The sequence below is a fragment of the Pollicipes pollicipes genome, unplaced genomic scaffold (assembly GCF_011947565.3).
Source record: "Pollicipes pollicipes isolate AB1234 unplaced genomic scaffold, Ppol_2.1 Scaffold_5724;HRSCAF=6776_pilon_pilon_pilon, whole genome shotgun sequence".
In the NCBI taxonomy this organism is placed as follows: Eukaryota; Metazoa; Arthropoda; class Thecostraca; order Pollicipedomorpha; family Pollicipedidae; genus Pollicipes; species Pollicipes pollicipes.
Window position 1 is genome coordinate 26,345,644 of NW_023596746.1, and position 22,175 is coordinate 26,367,818.

At 53.6% G+C, this 22,175-nt stretch overlaps 1 protein-coding gene across 1 annotated transcript; it reads left to right on the forward strand.

Annotated features, from left to right (window-relative positions):
• Window positions 1–647: 647 nt before the first annotated feature.
• Awh (LIM/homeobox protein arrowhead) lies at window positions 648–18,854 on the forward strand. Its single transcript, XM_037226328.1, has 6 exons — window positions 648–731; window positions 14,119–14,300; window positions 14,869–15,086; window positions 16,677–16,910; window positions 18,022–18,147; window positions 18,507–18,854. Exons 1-6 carry the CDS (start codon window positions 648–650, stop codon window positions 18,566–18,568), a joined length of 906 nt encoding a protein of 301 aa, XP_037082223.1. The 3' UTR covers window positions 18,569–18,854.
• Window positions 18,855–22,175: the final 3,321 nt, after the last annotated feature.

Consider the following 22,175-nt stretch of genomic DNA (forward strand, 5'->3'; position numbering starts at 1 on the left):
CTCCTTTCCCTGTTATGACAGAGGTGTCCCGGCGAGAGGTTTAGGTAATCCCTGGCAGGGGATCTGGACGCCTTGCCACGATGCCCGTTGATTTCACGATAATATGCACTTAATGTCAAGAACACCGCGATAGTCGTTGAATTGATGTGGCATAACTTAAGTTTATTCACTAATATGCAAATGGTGCAATTTGTCTGCATGCTTTGGTGGGCGAACCACAGTAATCTCGCAATGACAGCGAGACGTGTACAACGCTGCGTGGACCGGCCTGAACAAACAAATCCGAAGTCCCCGCTTGACACAACTGCGTGCAAAACATCCCCACAAAGCGAGTCTCTATTCATCCAGCGGCGCGGACCGTTGCTATCTCGTATTTGTTATTCCGACTCCATTGATATACACCATTCGTCATTGGTCGGCCATCCATCGTTCCGCGTGTGTTACCTGTCATTCCAACACTTCATTGCCATGGGAACCACTATTCACGCCCCTCGCCCCGCCCACCGGGCGACGGCAGCCAATCAGCGTTCGGCGCTTGGGCGGCCGCGGCCCGTGCTCGGCCGACCGGTGCGCCAGCATTACGAAGTGGTGGCGTCCGGGAAAGGTGGCGCGCTGCGCGAATGCGCCGTGAACGGAACTGTGAAGGCATGAAAAATCCCTTCCATCTAACGCCCAGCGAAGCCGGCAAAAAGATGGGCGTTGAAAAGATGATCGACTTCAAGGATGTGAAGGTAAGAACGAGACGGATACTTCCCCCAATAATGCTGTTCCCTGTGTTGACTCCTACTTGACGTCATCTCTGCAATGCGGCATTGATGGGATTTGCATCAGTCTCAGCGCCTGATGGCATGCGAATCCAGCAGTCTTCTCTGAGAGCTTCTAGCTCTGGCGCTTAAGGAACGAGTCCGCCCGTTATTGCGGCCACTGCAGCATCAGTCGTGACGTGGTCTGTAAGACATCAATTGCAGGTTATTTAAACCAACAGCAAATGTTTTCGCCTTCATGAGAGAGCTCAAACGGGTCTCACTGACACAGGTATGCAAATAATTTTGCGTTTCTTCCCTCCGTGAAAAATGCTCGACTTTGTGTGCGACACATCTGAAAAAAATACGACGATGCATAACCGGGACTGCTGTAAACGGGACTGGCACAACCAGCGCAGACCTGTTCGGTCAGCTCTCCTTGGACAGAATACCCGACATCAATCTACACGCTGGACCAGAAATGAGGCAGGACGCGTTTGGGTGGCAACTGCTCAGTATGCGGCTGACACTGCTGGGAATCGGTGCGGCGTTAGGCCTGGTGCTCGGCGTAATATAAGGGAGCAATACCGCTTCTGATCTTTTGGGCGTCCATTTGAAGGAACTGCTCCGCAAATGCTTACCGTGATTGTGCGGATAAAGTTCCTGCACTGATCGCACGAAACGCGCTTTCGTAGTGACCAGCATGTCGGTCGTTCCCAGTATGATGTCCGCCTTCTTTCGGCAGCGATATGAGGGAAGATTCCGCATAGTATTTCCGCGCCATTTGTTCCATTCCCAGCTTTCGAGATCACGAATCCAGTCGATGCGTCCAGTGGTTTTGGCTGTGGCTTCCATACTTTTAAGCGTCGCTCTTTCGGTAACGCTTATGGTCGCGACCGCTCGGGGCGCGTCGGCAGTTACGCTGCTCTGGCGGCTGGTCAGTGTCCTCGCGCGTGGTACATCACTCCAGTTCACCGATCCCTGCGAAAGTTAGGAAGGTGGCAGACGCGCATGAGATATAGGAAGGCCACTTTGGCACAGGAGCTCTCCTTCAGGTAGTGTTTTCTTTTTTGGATTTCGTTATCTGGGTCACTGCGTACGGATAAGCATCGCTAAAATCGGCCCGACGCATTTGAATGCAGAGGAAACGTTACAGTGTGGTAGTTTGTAGGCATGATGTACGCGTAGTCTTTCATGAGAAATACAAATTTAAGATTTTGACATTTGTGGGCTTTTCACAAGCGCTAGATTGCCGACAAGTGTGCTGTTTGGAAACCAAATATATTTAGGCTTAACAACAATGGCCTAAGCACATCGGATAGCACGTTAAAACGCCCGTCATTTTCTGACGTCGGCTGTGGCAAATAAATCAAGCACTGCACCGCCCATTCGTGAACATATCACGCAAGAGGCCCACATATAGCGGTGGATTTCAGTGCTCCGTTGATGAGCCGCCGGCATAGGCTGTGCTACTGCTCCCTGGCAAAAAGGCGCGTGTGGTCTCTGTCAGCCACTGCATTTGACACAGATTACATACAATTCATCTGCTTCTGAGACTGTCAGCATATAGTCGCGTCAGAAACAGCCAACACTTGCCAACCGTGGCGTGTTGGGTAGATCAGTGAGAGGAGCAATGAGAGCAGCGGAGAAGGATATGTCCCTCCCGTGATATTCAGGTCCGGATTGCACCCCGCCAGCCTGCGCTCCCTGGTTGACCCGGGTATCAAAGTTTGCTCTTCATGACCCCAGAGGCCGTCTTGGGAGCCCCCGACCCTCTTGGAACGCTGTCGATCGTCGCGGCGATTTCTGGAACCTCGTGAACTCTGGAATACATCCCGTGTGCTTTGTTCTTATTCTACGTCACGAGCAACATCATTTCTAAGTGTATTATCTAGGCGATAACGCCACTGACTAGAAATCAATTAGCGCCCTTATGACACCCACTTATACCACTTCACTCGTAGTCAATACACTTTGTTAAGACAAGAAGGCATTAATCGCGAACGGCCATTACCCTCATCAAGCATTCCAATGTCGTCCATACCGCCGACTACTGTTTTACGTTGCACCGTTCGTTTCACTCGTTGACTAGAGCTGAAAGATCCAAGCAGCAAAATAAAGTTCCTAGAAATTGAAAGTATGCGTTGTGAGGGAATCTTGATTGTTCGGCAACATCCCCAATGTTCATACAATGTGTGTGGCTCCACATGGCATATGGAATAACGGCTCCATTGTAAGACATTGTGTGAAATTAAACCACTGTGCTTTCATTGTACCGCAAAGCGTGGCTCAGTTCTACTGGTACTTCGGTTTAGCTTAAGCTGGTGACGACTTGCACTGGTGTTTAAAGGTTTCGAAGCAGGAGATGCATTTCATTCCGTCGTGAAGAAAAAAGCTTCCATCATTGGCCTGGGGGATTTGTGGATCGATGTTGCCTCTTCTATCACTCCGTTTACGAGCAAGCAGTTAATTCCCCCGATTCCCGCCGACACGGCTTAAAGCAATGATAGCACGTCCTGATGCGGGCTCTACTGCTGCTCTGAAATCGTAACTGCATACACTGTTTTACGGGAGGTAAACCCATCACTAAAGAGCCGTCATTGACGCTGTCCATGACACGCCGTCGTTCAGCGCGTTAATTGTGATGGCTTGCATGCCCTCTACTCTCATTTCCCTATCCGAGTTGCATGCTTTAGGAAATGCTCGGAGCCTTTCCATATCTTGGGTGTTGTTCCAGCTGACACCCGGGATGGCCTGTAGAGTTACGTACCTAAGTGCCTGCACGTTGGCTTTTTTACAATTGTTAATTGCCCTAGCACAAGCACATTCCAGTTAGCTCCGCGGTGTTTTCATGCCGCGGATGTGATCTTCACTTAAGTACAAGTACTCGAGTCTCAAAAGGCGGCTCGAGGATCCTTTTGCTGTCACTGAATAGGCCAATTCAGCTTTGCCGACCTTGGCGGCAAAAGTTGTCCCCCTTCGCCTCCCATGGTCCGACCATTCAGTAAACAGATCACTGGTGTTTTGGGACAGCAGTCTTTGATTGGGTAGAGGTGCTCTCCCCATGCCTGGCTACATGTTGACCCTACAACACATTGGTGATATGCTCCTCGCGCCGCCCACTTCTCTCTGATTGCTTCTCTGCACGTACCGATGCCGCTGAGCTGCACCGATGGTGTGACTGCACCGTGAAGCCCCACCGACTATGTGGCTCCCGCCTCACAGCTGGCGTCCGCGGTTCGGTGTCGTGGTCTCGGGCGGCCGGCCGCTCTGTCCGGCACTCCTCAGAGGGTCACACGCCGCGCCGGCCGGTCCCGAAGGGGCGCCGGTGTCAAGCCTTGGCCGCCGGGACCCGGCACACTTCAGAGGGTCACACGCCGCGCTGGCCGGTCCCGAGGGCGCGCCGGCGTCGAGCCTCGGCCGCCGGGACCCGGCACGCTTTAGAGGGTCACACGCCGCTCTGGCCGGTCCCGAGGGCGCGCCGGTGTCAAGCCTTGGCCGCCGGGACCCGGCACACTTCAGAGGGTCACCGCCGCGCTGGCCGGTCCCGAGGGCGCGCCGGTGTCAAGCCTCGGCCGCCGGGACCCGGCACGCCTCAGAGGGTCACACGCCGCGCCGGCGTCGAGCCTCGGCCGCCGGAATCCGGCGCGCTTCAGAGGGTCACACGCCGCGCTGGTCGGTCCCGAGGGCGCGCCGGTGCCAAGCCTTAGCTGCCGGGACCCAGCACGCCTCAAAGGGTCACACGCCGCGCTGGCCGGTCCCGAGGGCGCGCCGGTGTCAAGCCTTAGCCGCCGGGACCCGGCACGCCTCAGAGGGTCACGCGCCACGCTGGCCGGTCCCGAGGGGGCGCCGGCGTCGAGCCTTGGCCGCCGGGGCCCGGCACACTTCAGAGGGTCACACGCCGCGCTGGCGGTCCCGAGGGCGCGCCGGTGTCAAGCCTTAGCCGCCGGGACCCGGCGCGCTTCAGAGGGTCACGCGCCGCGCCGGCCGGACCCGAGGGCACGCCGCTGAGACAGTTAGCGGCGCAGCCGGGCCAGCCAACCAGCGCTCTACTCCTGCAGGCAGCGGGGCAGACGAAACTCCTGACTGACAAAATAGACTGGCTAGCGCTGGAGTCTGTCTGTCAAAAGCATACGAGTTTAACGTGAAGCTCAGAATAGATACGCGTGATGTTCATGGCCCTTATCACAACCTGCACTAAAGCCAAGACTTCCTTCCAGGCATGCATCCTTCTATGCATACGCTCAGCGCATGCATAGAAGGATGTTGCACAGAATTATAATTTGAACAGCACATGCATAGAATTATGCATGCGCTGAGCGCATGCATAATTTGCATGCGCAAATTTGAAATGGCGTAAGAAGCATGCACATCGTGTTGGTCTACTTCCTCCTCACATTTTTACTCGCGAGCCGTGCGCACATTTCATTCATCACCTGATACCGAACAAATTGAGAGAACGAACGCAATGCGTCTGACGTTGCCAGCCATTTTAGGAATGGTTCATTTTTACATCATGTTTTGAACCGAGAAAGCCAACTTGGACGGACAGATAGAGACAGATGGAAAACTTAGCTTCGGTTCAAACTTAATTACGAACATTAGACCGATGTGGAAAACAAACTCACCTACACTGACGCTGAAAAAAATATTTTGAACGTATCCGTAAGCAGTTACGCCGTCATCCTCTGTGGGGACACGAGTTCCCTTCACCTGCAGTCATCTTCAAGACGCTGCCGGCGCTCTGTCAGCAGCGGCTGCGGACTGCATGCTGAGCAGCGTCCTCGTCAGCTAGCTCACGTTGGTCCCCATTACTGCTCCGTGATCCGGTGCCGTCTGATTGGCGCTGGGCTTCATTTTCTCGCTGGAAAGCTGTACGTTGCCCTTATAAGTCAGCGGACCTTATATAGGGTTATAATTCAAACAGTATTAACCCTTAAGTCAAGTCGCATTCATCCCGCATTCCGCCAGCGCATGCGAACCCTGCGCAGTCACGTGGTACGCGCCCAGACCGTTTGTCGCCTGCGTGCGGGAAGTGCGACATTCCCATGCCCCCTCCCCCCCCCCCCCCGCCTCTCCCCTGGCTGCGTGACAAACGCACAACGTCCGCTGGGATCTATAGCGTATGTAGTGTAACGCGGGCTGCATTCAGCGGCCAGCTGGCGGGCCGAAGTATCGCCGTCCGCCCGCCGCGGTCAGTCCAGGGAACCTCAGCGGCTAGCGAGTGGGCCGAAGCCGCCTGCCGTCTCGCGTGTCAGTCCAGATAGCCTCAGCGGCCAGCGAGCGGGCCAAAGCACCTCCGCCCGCCGGTCCGCGTGACGGTCCAGATAGCCTCAGCGGCCAGCGAGCGGGCCAAAGCACCGCCGCCCGCCGGCTCGCGTGGCGGTCCAGGGAGCCTCAGCGGCCGTCACGGCTTCCGAGCTCATTACTGGCCCGGAGGGGCTAGGCGGTTTGGATGTGCGCTAAGAAAATGTAAGCAGGGTGTCTGGATGGGGTTGCGAATCGTTGTTAATTATGCTTCCGTTCTCAAGCCTCCAGGGATTTTGTAGAACGTTGGGCGATTCCAGTGTCATTAACAATGCATGATTTACGAGACGAAACGGTATTTGTAGGCTATGTATTGGAAGTTCATGATTTCAACAAAAGCTTTACTGTAGCACAATCAAGTTTTCACTTTTAATCTTGTTTTAATCACGTTTTCACTCAAAAATCTTGTGTAAACTGTCCCAGGATGGCAATGTTGATCTATATGGTCTAATGCTGCATTTTCTGCCGTAACATGCTTCGCGGAGCAGCTGTATGCAACCGCGTCGATAACATGGGGACAGCCAGGCGTCCCTTCACCAGTTGGTCCCAAACTGAGCTAAGGTATAGCAGAACATCCATGGAGACGTTCTTTCGTAGTTGTTGCTACACAGCTCCTTCCCTTCCAAAAAGATCCTGAAAATCTTGTTGCCCGAGGAATCCAACCATGTGCAGTTTGACCCCTTGAAAAGAACCAGCGACCATCCAAAGCCAGACAACCTTAATAGTTAGAACATTAGCGCAAGATTTTAAAATTTACCAAGCGTAGAACCCGACTTTTGTGACCAAATGGGAGCAAAACCATGTTCTAACCCACGTTTAGTGCAAAGCATAGTCCAAAACAGGGCTTAGGTCAAAAAAGATCAGCACAGGGCGTTGACCCCTTTTGATCCTGTAACGGTTGTTGCTCTAGCAGCAATGACTTGTGTTCCTCTGGGATGAATATTTGTTCTGATTTTGTACCCAAAGGCAAGAGCGCCAATAAAAAACCCTTTCACGTGAAGCTCATCTTCTTTTTGACGTATTCTACCCACTTCTCTCTCAAAGCTGAGAGACGTATGAACAGCAAGGGCGACAAAATCGCCGCGGTTTGGATGGCGGCAAAGGGAGGCTAGAGCTCTCTAACTGAATACAAAACTGCGCTTCTGCTTTGGACATGGTGTCATGTCTCAGTTGTCTGGCATGACCAGGGACTTCTCTCGAGGCATTTGGAGTGCATGGATCAAGTCGTACAGAATGTATCGAAGCCATCAAACTTGCGTGAGGTTGCCACTTGGAAAGATCCTAGCAAATTCTCCGGCTCAGTGACTCACCTTTTTACAAAACTGTAAGCAGGGCTCCTTGATGCAGCGGTGTATCGTTGTAAGATTTGCTGTGTTATTGTGCTTTTACGACACACTCAGCTGCTGAGGCTATATGCCGTCGCCTGCCTTTCACCCTGGCAGTAAGGACGGGACCTGCGGGGCATCGAACCCCGTACCTCAGATTTTCTACGCTCGCAGCTTAACGGTTACACTATCGCCACCCGGGGAAGTCGATTCAGACGACCTTAACAAACAATACGTAAACTTCACGTTTAAATTTAATGGTTTGGCAGGAAAGGTGCATGGTATTGCGCCAGGCACTTACCCATCATTGTTCTCAGCGGGGGCGGACCAATGTCAAAATTTCTCCAAACTCCTGCGGATTTGGGCCGCATTGCCGTGCAATCGCTCAATATCTGGTTTCACACCTTTTGATTCACACAGAAGGGGGAATGGAGGGCATGACCCCTCGTCCCCAATCTTTGGCTACGTCCATGTATTCGCATTTTAACTTTTGGTGGCGACACAGATCGCACGTGGAGCGCTGTTCCCCAACATCGCCGGGTCGCCGTGCAGCCCTCATCCAGTTCCGTCGGCCGCGCACGAGCTCGCAATAGTACTAACGTCTGCTACACAACAGGACCGGGGCAATTCTCCGACTATATATGACCTTATCGGGGGGTGTTGTGACATATATTAGTGTTAACGATGCAGGTGTTTGCTGCAAATCAGGTTCGCGCCAGTGCTTATTGGCCGTGACTTACCGAAGCCGTTTTGGGATATATTGTGACATTAACGTCCACTGTTCATGCCATCTGCACGCGACGCCAATGCAAGCTGGCATTAATTCTGACCGAACGCGATTTACGTGCATCTCAAGGGCGCGGCTTTTTAGAAGTGCTGTGGCGGCGCGGGTAACCAGGCATGTATATAAGGTGCATGCCACAGATGGACAAGTGGGAATTTTTCCACCTGTGCCGCGCGATTTCTTGTGCTGCTGTGCTTAGTTGGGAGAATATTTTTTTGTTTCGTGTACATGCCTTGCGGCCTGCTGAAATGACCTTCTAATCGGATTCCGGGCTGAGCAGACCTTGCCGGACAGACCTGACCCCATCGATGACCTTTGGTGATGCGGGGAAACAGTGGATCATGCAGCGTGGCTCATCCCCAGGAGGCGGCTACGTGCGTACGTCCCTCTAAGGATAACAAATGCCCATTATCGCTTCCAAAGTGCGGCGTTTTGTAGATGTCCACATGGCTCATGCGCTAGACAGCGACTAGTCCTTACCAGTTGGTGATGGTGTATTTTACCCGTGATGATGGTACGTAAGAGCCCTACTTGTTGATGAGAGACACGCTTTTTAACTTTGCAACGGGAGCAGAGAAGGAGAAGTTGAATTCGGCACTATATTTGTAGTTACGCGAGATCCGAAGCATGTCAAGTCCACGTGCAACGACGTAGTGTCTCGACATTACGAAAATGTGTGCCGAGACTCCCGTTTTGAAGGCTGTGAGATCTGCCCACCACACACTCACGGTACGGCAAACCAGAAAAGTGCGTCACGGCCGACACTATAGCTTTCTGCGCAGGGCGATGCGCCTGCTAACTTGGAACAGAGCCCAACCGTACATAAGTCATCAAGCTCTCGGGTGTCTAGGTGCCCTCGGATGACAGTCTGATCAGACTCCTATCAGACTGTCTTAACGTTGAGGGAATTCCCCGACACACTCCGGCATGTGGCCAGCAAACTTCCACGTCAGGTCGGATATAAACTTCCACGTCAGGTCGGATATGAACTTCCACGTCAGGTCGGATATAAACTTCCACGTCAGGTCGGATATGAACTTCCTCGTCAGGTCGGATATAAACTTCCACGTCAGGTCGGATATGACCCAGATCAAAGCTGCGTTGGGCTAGATCAGCATCGCAACACGGCTGTGATCGGGCTTGACCTGCATCGGACCAGATTTGCATCGGGCTGCACCAGCACGGCGATCCAAGAGGCCCGGTCCGGGCTGCCCCGAGTGTCATCCTGTGTGGTGACCGCGATGCCACAATGTTGAGTCGGGCGTTGGTGAGCGACTTAGATGCCGACGATGATGTTGCTGACGTTTATTATGGTGTTTAAGATAACAGTATGTTAGAAATGATACAGATGATGAGTTTGGTGATAATTATCAGCAAATCCGCAGGCAAAGTGACTATTAACGTCAACTAACCGGACATTGTTTAGCTCCAGCGGGCCGGCTCGGACCACATTGGCCAGTGACGTTTTTGACGACCTTTTATCTCTGGAGACCCTGATTGTATCGCCAAGAACGGTTCGACAACGAAAAATTCAATTCTTTAAAAGTCACGTTGAAATATTTTTAGTGCGTTTCAATGCAGATGCTTTATCGGGAGACCTAATTCCGCAACGTTGCAAAATCATAATCATTTCACCTTCTCATTCGACAAAGATGATGCTGATGGCGATGATGATGCGGTGAGTTATGTTGCCGATGGTCACAAGCGCCGGCCTACGGGCAGGGTCTTGCCGGCCGTATGGCTGGTAGGGGTCGATTAAATGCAGTTCGGGGCGTATGGCTGGCAGGGATCGACTGGCTGCAGTCCCGGCCGTATGGCTGGCACTGGTGGACTGGCTGCAGTTCCGGCCGTATGGCTGGCAGGGATCGACTGACTACAGACCCGCTGTATGGCTGGCAGGGATCGACTGACTACAGACCCGGCCGTATGGCTAGCAGGGATTGACTGACTACAGACCCGGCCGTATGGCTGGCAGGGATCGACTGACTACGGACCCGGCCGTATGGCTGGCAGGGATCGACTGGCTGCAGACCCGGCCGTATGGCTGGCAGGGATCGACTAACTGCAGTCCCGGCCGTATTGCTAGCAGGAATCGACTGATTACAGACGCCCCGACGGCTTGCCGGCGCTGTGGAGCAGGCCTGTAGGGGGTGGGGGTCGGGGCAGCCATAAAAGCAAAGGGCCGTCCATCTATTGCGTCAAGCATGTAAGGAGGGGAATTTTGATGGAGCGTTCTGAAAGCGCAGCGAGGGAGAGAGGGATATGTTTTGGACGGCGTAAGCGTAAAGATGTAGTTACGTGTAGTAAGAAATCATACCGAAATCTTCAAAAACAGATTAAGATCTTGAGGCCGGATCCCGATGGCTTTCTGTCACGACAAGGAGCACACCCGTTATTTGTTTTGCACCTGTAGTCCAATATGGGGCCAAACGCGCGGTACTCTTTGGGACGTTACGTTTAACGCAGCGTAGCCACGGGGGAATCGTTTTCGCTTGGCGTGGCAACGCGCTACCGGGACGAACTGCGAGGCCGGGACGGGGCTGCGGCGACTAGCAGAGCCAACAGTGTCCACACGGCGATGCATGGAGAGTGAGAGCTTCCAAATGGAGGTCCGCTCGCTGCAGTGTTTGGAAGGAAAGGAAAAAGGAGGGAAGTTGAGGCGTCGGTATTGAGGCCCGTCTGGATATGCGGTCACGTGTCTCGAGGCAGGCGACAGCAGAGACATCAGTCGGAAGTTATCAGATGCAGAGGTGGTGCGGCTAGTGCTGTGTTATTAACCGAAGCGTTGGCGAGACACAAGAAGTATCTGTTCAGCTTTCGTCTCAGAAGTGTAATAGATATTGTAGTTATGACGGATTCCTTTAATACTCGGGAACGCCAAGAAACATACAGAAGTATGATTGTGTTATTGGCACACTGGTGGCATGCTTTGTCGAAAACTGTTCAGAGCTTTGAATTGGATGCAATGATTATCATTATCAAATGATGAGACAGTTCAATATGCGCGAAAGCATTTCCTCTACGGTGTATTTATTGTGGGTGCATTTATTGCGGATGCATTTCTCTATTATTTCCTGGGAAAATGGGCAGCATCTAGTGAAACGATGCTGACGAACCTCCGCCAGCTTAAAATGTCACATTTGAGATACTCAATAATGGGATGAGATGCATTCCCTTGAGAGTGAATACTTCACGTTTTAAGATATTGAAGCAAGCATCAGATATGATGGAATAACTTCACCTATGGTACTTTGAAGTAGAAAAGACCTCTGGACAACGTAGTATTTTTGTTAAGTAATACGTCATTGTTTGATTACGTCATCTTACCTTGCGTTATGTTGACTGAGCGCCAACTGACGACCAGTTTATCTGGAAATCGTGCTCACGAACGCCAGATGTAAACGAATCAACAATTATACTTTTATTGGCATTGATCGCCGCACAGCTTGCAGAATGGCAGGATCCGAATGGCGTTATGATGACGTCATGAATGCCAAGGTGACCTTAAATTAGTCTGCCTGAAAAAGTCTCCCCATGTTTGTGGGCGTGTAGTTCAGAAACTCAAGGAGCTTAGGTCTTAAGAAGGGCAGGGCCATGAACTGCACCGAATGGTCTTCAAGATGGCTATTTCATTTTCAAACACCTCTAGAAATGTGGAACACTCCTTTTAATCAACATAATTATCTTCATGCGAAAATCGGGTAGCTTTCTCATCGATTTCAGTCAGATCCAAAGTTGATTGGACTTAAGTCGCATAAAAAGCATTTGTTTAGAAATCGTTTACATTTTCGTTTGGGCCATGATCGATTTCGTATTCATGAATCAGGGATAATTATCCGCGATCTGTGATAATCCGTGGCTGTACATAACCGATAGCCTATAACGCATTTACTCGTCGTAGTCACTGGTCGGTCTCCGCCCGGATCGGACATGCAATTTAGAGTCGAACTATACCCTTAGATATCTGTACATCCGTTTTGATGCCACAGTCACGCCGATGGTGGTGGAGTAAACATCTATTTTAAATTATATCTGCTTAACACCGTGTCTGCTGAAGAGCCGTATCCTGTCCCATTATCGCAGCGTCCATGGAAATCGCGACGGATCTTCACGATCGTTCTCCATTAAGAGCACATTTTTTTACAATGCCGCGCTCGGGGTCGTGACGGGTCGGTGCCTTTGCGGCAGCCCTCCACAGCCAGAACCCCACGCCCGACAGCTGCGTGGACATGCTCGTGCGGTCCTCCCGCCGCTGGCCGCGGTCGCCGGCCTTCCCCGTCCATGTCTCTTCCCCATTCGAATATCCGATTCTTCGCGGTGCTCACACTCCATCACGTCAGCACAAAGGCGGGGAATTCTCCAGGGAAGCGCGCCGCGACCTCGTCACCTCTCTCACAGCTTCATTATTACGTCATCGTTTTTGCCGCCTGTCGCGCATCCGTCAGAGCCGGCGGCTCGACTCGCAGCCACGCCCGCGACCCAAAGCCAGAGCCGCCGCCGACGCCGGCGTCGCCGCGGTCCGGGCGGCGCGGATGAAAGAGGCCGCGGCGGCGGCGGCGGGCGGTCGGGGTGCGGGCGGCGGCGTCCGCCCGTCGCGCCACCGCCGCTCGGACCCGAACCGCCGGCGACCGGCCGGCCGCCGCGAAAGGAATCGCTCCGTCACAACCGGCTGACGGCGGGCTTTACGACGCCGGCCCATCCGTTACGACGCCGTTACGACAGGCCGGGCGGATGGGACGCGCGTGTGTGCCGGACGGCTCAAAAGCACGCGGAGGAGGCGCCGATCGGACGGCGCACACAACAGTCACGACTGGCAGGCGGGCGGGAGCGCCCTGTCCGAATAAGCAGGGATGAATGACTTTCGTTTCGGGCGTGTTTGTAAAACAACGTCTAGTGCTGCACTATATGGCGATTCTTTGTTATGTGTATTGCCATGGTTTCGGCGATTCCTGGCAATGCTATGCAAGTTCTGGGTGCCCTGTAACAAATGTGTTACAGTTACGATAAGGGGGCACTTCTGCCGAAAGCCACCTCAGCTTCCTAGCGAACCGTGGCGCCCTGAGCAGGGAAAAGCAAGGAAGGGCAAGGAAGAGCAAGGAAAGAAGCTGATGCATAGTAAGGGATTCGTCACAAAACAAATCCATCACATGTTCAATTTATTTATTTTCTCTTTTTTGCCTCCTCTGTCCTATATTTTTGTTCCGCCACTCCAAGCACGACTTTCACATTAGACCCACGACCGACAGCTGGAATATTTGTTTTTCACAGTAAAAGAAAACAGTCACAAACCACTTGTTTAGTGAACTGGAGAGCCACGCTGGCAGGGGCGGCGAAACCACGGAGCCCCATGACATGATGGCCCCTTACCAATGGCTTCGTAAACACCGGTTGTTAGATTATCCATGGAATTGCAATATCTCGTTTTCTGGGACCAAAGTCAGCATTACAAGCTGGTTATGAGACACCCGGTTCCAAAAGCTCGATTTAATTAGCGGACTACCATTGCACGAAAACCTGCAAAATTGCACGATGTTGACATTCGTCTGTAACGGTGCCCGTGTTGTTCACCATGATCATTTCTGTGAATATCTAAAACTACGATGCCACCAGACTCGTGTCCGGCTGTTTACATGCCGAGACATGCTGCAGCAGCGGTACGGGCAGCCCGACTGTTGCCATCCTGTGGCATGCCCGAGCAAAGGTCGGCCTACGCGTCTGCATTGTGCGTGCTTGCTGGTCACCTATCTATGTGTCAATGAAGACTGAATGATAGTGTTTGGTGCGGAAACCTTTCAAATATTACCGTAGTTAGAGCCACGGCACGCGGCGCTCGCCCACGTGGTGCCTCGCACGAGGCGCTATCGGTGAAGCAGACACCTACCCCGTGCGCCACGTCCGCCCCGCCGCCACGTCAGCGGCATCCTCCACGTGTGTAACGGGCGCGCCGCTTGTGCCGCAGACGGAGCCGACGGTGTGCACGGCATGTCACGACCCCATCAGCGACCGGTACCTGCTGCAGGTGAGCCAGGCCAGCTGGCACGTCAGCTGCCTGCGCTGCTCCGTCTGCCTGGCCTCGCTCGAGCAGCATCAGTCCTGCTTCATCAAGGGCGACGACGTCTTCTGCCGCGACGACTACATCAAGTGAGCGATGTCAAGTGGCTGTCATCGAGTGGCTCGGTGCTGGTAGAGGCCGTGACGGCCGTGTGAGAATAGAGGCCGAAATGGGAGAGATTTGTTGGAATAGTGCGGAGCAGCTGTCGGCATTTACGCTGTCAGACTTTTGGGAGGTTTGCTCCCCTACCCTCCCCCACGACGTCACAGTCTATGCGTTCTACGCAGGTAGCGATATTGGACGTTAATTGTCCCCCACCGCAACAACGTCAATCCAGCTGAAAGGAACTCGCTCTGGTTAAAGTAACAAAACATTGGTGATTCGCCAATATCTGTTGCCGTCTTTTACGTCAAGAATGAACCAAACTTCCCAGAACATTTTTACCGTTATATTAATAAAATTTTGCGGCAAGATATCATTTTTCACAGATTATTGACACACGGATTTTTATGCTATTTTCAAGAGCTGCTAAAGCTTGCCACGTGCTTTCCGTCATATTCATTTATCGTGCTTTGCCTGCCTGTCACATTATTTGATGCGTCTTAATCATTCATCCCCATAACGTTGCCCCTTTAGCGTGTTGCTCCTCTCCGCCAGGTCCTTCAGCGTGTCCTGCTCCAAGTGCACGCGCTGCATCACCGCCTCTGACTGGGTGCGCCGCGCGCGCAACAACGTCTACCACTTGGCCTGCTTCGCGTGTGACGCGTGCAAGCGTCAGCTCAGCACCGGCGAGGAGTTCGGCCTGCACGACAACCGGGTGCTCTGCAAAGCGCACTACCAGGAGATGCTGGACGGAGGCTGCACCAGCAATGATGGTTAGTCGGCGGGGGGAGGGGGGGGGGGGCTGCTGCGCAGAGGTGGAGCGCAGGCCTCGTGCCTGTGGGCTAGGGCTTTAAAACGGCGCTGTTTCGGTGCCTTGCGTTGGTCATAAATACAGCCACGGCAGGTTTGACAAGAGGAGGGGGAGGGGAGGGGGGCTGCTGGTGTGTTGTCCTACCTAACAGCGAGAGACTCCGCTGCCTCTTGTAACATGCGGAAACTACACAGAGCGGCGGCAGATGTGCATTCTGAACTGTAGATCAGGCAGGATCTGAACAGAGGAACCCCTTGAGATTGAACGTGCGATTTCACAACTTTCCTTACCATGCTCTTACAACGATGCTACTGGCGATACCGCTCTTACCTTGATTTACATTCCAACCGTTATTATGATCACAAACCCACATACCCTACGCCTGCAAGAACTTTCGCTGGACGTCAAAGTTGTTTTCTAACTAAAAAACCCATGGCGCGCACCGCGATTCCCGACTCGGCGTCCACTTCGGTGTTCTGCATGCCGGCGCAGCGGGGGGCGGGGCCGCCCGTTACCCTGCGCGGCGACAGCCCCATGACCCCCGCTGGCCTGTGCCGCGTGCCGCACGCGGCGCGCCTCTCGGCGGCGCCCCCGCCACATTGTGTCAGCGCCGACCGGCGGCCGGCGGCCGGCGCCTCGCTCTCCTCCCGCCGCCGCCGACGGCGCGCGCGCCCGGCCGTGAGATGGGAGCGGCCGTCGAGTGGCGCGCGCCGTCGCCAGTGTAGCGTGTTTTGGCGGCGGCACGTGCGGCGGATGAGCCGCTGATGAGCGCGCGCCGCCGCCCGCTCCGGCGCCCATTCAGCGCCGTGCGCGTGGAAGCGGCGCCGCCCGCCCACGGCTGCGCGCCGGCGCCGCCCGCGCGCGCCCTCTGAGCGTGCTCGGCTCGCTCCGAGGATCATGTGTGTCGCAGTGGTTGTGCGGCTTTGTGCGGACCGCGCTCAAAGGGGTAAACAGGCGTGCGGCCGGTGGCCGAGGATTGTTTTGATTGGTGTCGTTTTTACGGAGCGGGATTCGGCGGCGGATCCGACAGAGCGGGGATTACTCGCGGGGCCAGTTCAGCTGCCGCCGGCCCGTGGGGCGGGCGGGCTCGTCCTAAGCCCGTGATGGGTCTATCAGCGGCCCATGATTGCTGATCATCGGGGGCCGCGGCCCGTGACGGCATTGTAGCCTCCCCTCGCGATCTGTTTGAAGGCCATCGAGATAGAAAGATCGTGTACTTAGCGTGGCATTGTCCGTTGCGCTGCATCATGCCGCCCGCATGCGCTACAACCAGGGCTGGTCTAGCCAACCTGGTGTGGAACATACATCCGTTCAGCTTTAAAAGCGCGAACCAGCAGAGCAGCAGCCGAGCAAACCTGACCGTGACCGGAGCCGTGTCGGTGTTACGCAATCTCCAAACGTCCCCGCATCCCGATATCCGTCACGGTCAACCGTGCGTTTGCGTCACGATAAAGTTAACGTACTCTCACATCGGTTTCCCTGACGCACGAGTACGTCTGGCTGAGCTGTCCCTGACATACCAGGCGTGTCTGACGCGCCCGCGCGCCCGCAGAGAGCGAGGACGGCAAGACGGGGGCGCGGCACAAATCGAAGCGGGTGCGGACCACCTTCACGGACGAGCAGCTGCAGATCCTGCAGGCCAACTTCGAGCTCGACTCGAACCCGGACGGTCACGACCTGGAGCGGATCGCGCAGGTCACCGGCCTCACCAAGCGCGTCATCCAGGTCTGGTTCCAGAACTCGCGAGCCAGGCAGAAGCGATACCAGAACGGCATGAAGATCAAAGGTAAGCACCCGCGGCGGTCTGTGGTGATCGTGTGGACCAGCTTTCTAAGGCGTCACGGGTGCGACAAAACGCGTCGTGCTGCTGTTGCGTGCTGGTTGTGGTGTGTGTGGTGAACGTAGACAGAACAGTATCTGTGGTGAACACACTGCTCTGTAACGACAGTTGAGGTAGCCGACCTGCCTGGCCTGAATCACGATACGTACATGCGCTGGAAGATGTTTAGTTACTGCACATGAGTGGCGGTGGTACGGTGACTGGCCCATATCTACCACAGTCATCCCCGACGTCCTCAAAATCCCTCGTGCGTTTTCTATGATATTGCCGACTGCCCTGAAGGCTCATAGTAGTGTAGTCGAAGGCCAATCGCTTTATTATTCCGTTAATCCCATCTGGTTCTGATGAAATTGGCAGTCGGCTGACACACGCCCTCATTCACCGCTAATTTATCCCATGAACATTGCATAACAATGTCGGCGGCGTACACTGAGACGCGAGATGAAAGATGACGTGATTACCTTCATGTGGAAGAAGGCTAGCCCATTAGGCCGAATGGCTACCAAATAATAATTTTTATAACCAAGAGGAGAAATGTGGCGCGTCTCAAACTAAATCTGAAGTAATACAGCATGCCTCTGCGTGATCATTAGCAATTAGCACCCAATCCAGCGTTGTTTTTTATGGGCGTAAACGTTTCGTGTCCGTGACTCGTGTCCGCGTGTTGTGTCCGTGAATAATTTTCCTGTCGCGCGTTCACGTTCGCACAAAATGTGTTGTGTCTGTTCCCTACAATGTTAAATGACCTCTACTCGTATCACTGTCTCGAGCCCGTGACTCATTCCTATTAGTTATTCCTTCCGTTCCTGAACACTACCGGGTCCCGACATGGCTTCCCTCGACCTGGCCGTCCGCCTGGGCCCCAGCGGTGGGGCCGGCAGCACCCTCGCCGGGGTGCTCACCGGCGCCCTCGCCGCGCCACTGCAGCTGTCTGCCGTGCTCCTCAGACGCCGATCTGGTGTGGTCGCCAGACGTGTGCTCGATCAGATGTGTGCTCCTCAGACCCCGATCTGGTGTGGTCGCCAGACGTGTGCTCGATCAGACGTGTGCTCCTCAGACGCCGATCTGGTGTGGTCGCCAGGTAGCTACGTCAGCCACCAGGGCCTGCCGGCCAGCCAGCGGCTCACACCGCCCAAGCTCGACTACCACCTCTCGTTCGCCGTGGCGCCCAGCTCAGACGTGGGTAAGCGCGGCGCGGCGCCGGCCACTCGGCGGCGCACGTGCGCGGCTGGCGGGCCGGGTCTCGGTGTGGCACGCGGCGGGGCTGCCCAGCCGTGGGAGCTGCTGGCGTAATGTGGGCTGTGCGGTGCCTCGTGGTCGCCTCTCCTGTGGGGAAACTTATGTTCAGAGTGAATGTTTTGGTTTTGGTCGTATTCACGTGCATAAATACGAGTTGTGGCGTGACACGTGTTGCGGTGGCCGCACCAATCTGTGTCAAAGCAGACACATCTTGAACATTTTCCCATTGAGGCACGCTCGCCCTGGCAGCATTCCCACGTCTCTCTGAAGTGTTTCGCCATCAAATGCGGGTTCCTGTTCCAGAGAGCTCCAACCCGGGTCTGCTGGAGCCCCTGATGCACCTCGACCCGGAGGAGAAGATCTAAGCATCGGCCGATGCGGTAGATCCGGTGGAACAAGCTTTACTTCCCCGAGACATTCCCATACTCTGCGCTGCATCAGTGTTCTCTCGGTGGCACCGGCTGGTAACGGCGAACCCCTGGTGGCCTGGCCTGGCCCGGAGTCCCACATAGGCATGCCGGCTGAAATATGGCAGCTCTCATGGCCGGTGCTCTGTTCCGCTTTTGTGGAAATGTCAGAAGTCCTGTGCAAGAAACCCCTGACGTAAGGGTCAAATGTGAAGAATGCAACAGCGTCGTCGCTCGTGAAAATTGGTGGGCGTCCAGCGACGGCTACTTATGGCATGAAGTGTTGGTACATTTCCCGATTTTATTTGCCACGCCATGCATCTCCACTTCTCACGTTACGCACGCTGGAGGAAAGGAAAAGTCCGCTTCTAAACGTGCATCATGCTACAATGCCGCACCGCTCCGTTTACCACGGCTATCAACATCAACTCGCTGTATAGAGTTGACTGATTTATGTCTGGCCTACATCATGAAGGACTGGCCGCATGCTTTATATTTTTAGCGTATGTTCAGTTCCACTCCGAATTAGCCCGACTCGGAGAGGCGTGACAGAAATGTTCGACCCCTTTCGTCGACACAGTGCGCGCAGTTGATCCAACGCGCTCGTTGGTGAGGCCACGAAGGAAAAGTGCAGTATACCGTAATGCAGGCCTTTGTTCCTTTCTCGACAAGACGTCTCCTTTTTCTTGTGCCCTTGATTCTCTCCTGTGAGCACTGATCGCTTTCTTGGATAGGCCCGGTAGCCGGACCAGACTGGGACCGGGAGGCTCCGTGATCGCCCAAACCCTGACCAGTGTTACGTTGTTTTGTTTTGTGCATGCACTGCGCGTCACTTTACTAAAGGGTACGTGAGACCTGTGAACTGTGCATAGCGGCAGATAATACTCATCCTAATTTAACAACTCAGCAATACTGATATTATTTTAGTGTTCCGTGGTAGTGTGTGGGTACATTCATCCCGCGTTGTCAGCGTGGATGTTATGCTGTTCCTATTGTTGTGTTGGCATGAGTGTTGTGGTGAGAAAGTGCCAGAATAAAGGTTGCATGTACGTGAGGACATCTTCGTAATACCATGTTTTCATTCTTGTGATAGGGCTAACACAGGCAGTTCGAACAATCATAGGCTTGTTATGGACATCACCACGCGTAGGACTCGCTCGCCGCCTGTTTTCAAGAGCAAGCTCGGTTTGAGCGGCTGCTGGCCGGCCCTGACCACAGTGTGACGCTGACGCGCCTAGCAAGGGCTCAGGGCGAGGGAAAGGCGACGAAAGGTAAGGAAACGATAGGGACTTACACGGACCACGTAAAAAGGGCCGGAGAATAGGGCTCTCATTCATCGCACTGCCCCCTACACGCCTAATGCTATGCGCCTTCCCCCTCCCACGCGTCGGCGACCTGCGCGTCCTCATACAACAAAGACGAAGCTAATTAGGCGCTAAGAAAAAGTCGTGAAGAGTGAAGACTTCCAATCAAGACTGCTCATTGAAAGCATAAATTATTTGTTGTTCTGAAATAGACATATTTACATCAAGCGTATTTAAAAAAGAACAAGAAATAGACTTATTTACCCCTTTTAGAACTGGAAATAGTTACTGATGCAATACCCGGGAGGTCACATTCCGTGACATACAATCCACATATGAGATGAGACGATCTTGCCACTACTGCTGTTTATTTCATATCGCCTCACCAATATCATGCTTACCGCAGTTTAAGTGGCGATGAGGAGTCAGGTATGGTTTACCTCATTGCTGCGACAGCTGACAATGGCAAATATGACTATCCCTTGGATTTTTAAGATAACAGAAAATTTTTGACTGATTTTAGTGAATGATGTAAAAATGCAAGATGTCTGTACCATGTAGCATCCTCTGGTTCCAGGCTCCGATTTGGCAAGCTTTAGATCAGGACCAACTAAGCTGTGCTTGCTGCTTAGAAATTACATTAACACACCTTGTGCTGATTCACCAAAAGCTCTGCAAGTAACGCTGCATGCTGTTAATTTGAATACCCTGGAATTGTATGTTAATTTGTCTGGGGCGTGTTGTGTTTCCTCATGCTGACATTTTAATCTAAGCCATATAGCTTACTGACACAAAACTCTTAGAAATGATTGGCTCGCGATTCAACTCATTACCTTTACAAAGAATATGATTCCGCTCATGGCTCACAGGAATGTTTTATCATAGAAGCTATGCAATAAAAACAACTGGGCAGTGACCATTTCATCGAGTGATTAAGTGGAGCGGATAAGTGTCATGCCTCTTGCTGGCTGACGGTCTCACGACTTCTTGACTGGCAATGTCATTGCGATCCCATGTTTAGCACACGGCTAGCGGCCGCTAACAACGGCAAAAGTCCCCTAATTGGGGCACGAAGAGTCACGACATCATGCGGACAGACGACAATCACTCCAGAGAAACGGACTTAAAACCATTTGATAATAACCCAATGAACGCGGCAGCAAAGGCAGTGGCGTAGCCTGGGGGCTTTTGGGGTCATCGTCCCCCTGGGGCTGGCAGGGGTCCCCTGGAGCCGAAAGCTCCAATGCTCTTTGGTAGTTGAAGCCGCCCGCAGGGCTTCTGTCACACCGAGGAGTGAGACCCGATGCATCAAGGAAGAATCCCGAGTCTAACAAGACTTCCGAATAGGAAAACACACGGTACACTTATAGCAGTGAAGACGGCAGACAACATCCATATTAGATGTTACTGCATAATGAGGGGCCCTTAGTACCTGAGAGGATCCCGTATGACCTCATCTGGCCCCGTCTTGGGCGAAATTCTGGCTACGCTACTGAACAGAGGCACCCATGCAGAAGCGCGAACGAACATTGCTACACAACGCTCCACACGTATACACCACCCGACCTTCTCTACTGCCACCTGACAATGATCCGTCAAAGCGACGGTCCGCTGGCCCAAACGGCATGCCACCACAACGAACGCGACAAGAAAGGTCCATCCATCTCACCCTGCTCGGAAGGGATACCAGCGCCGGCGTGCGCGCACGCCACAGCAGTGTTCACTGGAGAAGGGCAGCCATCCATCAGCCGGCAGGTGAGCACAGTGGGTACCCTGCAGTGTTCAGAGCGGCGCCTGCGGCCGGACACAGATCGGCGTCCGAGGAAGATGGACTGAGGCTAGCTCACGTGTCTCAAGTTTTACTTGCTGCTTTTTGTGCTGCTTCAGGCACGCACTGAGTTGCCCACGCGTGTGTTTGGTTGCCCGCATTGGTCACGGGCGTTGAGAACCCTCGGATACGATGCTCATACAGAAACACATTATGTTGAATTGGAAAAGTTGAGGATGTCTCCATTTTTTTCGCAGTACAGACAACAATAATCTCTGGTGTCTGGACGTACGTGACGTTTATCACTGTGTTGGTCCCAACCGCCCAAAACATGCCTCAGAACGCACTCTAGTGAATCAGAACGCAACGGTGATCTCATTCGCAATCAGAACGCAATCTAGCCACTTTGCCAATCCCTGCTGCGCCGGTCACCCAGCATTGAATGAAGCACTGTAATTGGGCTGACCTAATAAATAAATGCCGTCGGCCAACA

What these genes read in the sequence shown, in the direction of transcription:
- Awh (XM_037226328.1), top strand. Translation starts at nt 648, where the DNA reads ATGAAAAATCCCTTCCATCTAACGCCCAGCGAAGCCGGCAAAAAGATG. An exon ending in AGGCTGCACCAGCAATGATG is followed by an intron (nt 15,087 to 16,676) that starts GTTAGTCGGCGG and finishes GCGCGCCCGCAG; the next exon opens with AGAGCGAGGACGGCAAGACG. An exon ending in GGCGCCCAGCTCAGACGTGG is followed by an intron (nt 18,148 to 18,506) that starts GTAAGCGCGGCG and finishes TTCCTGTTCCAG; the next exon opens with AGAGCTCCAACCCGGGTCTG.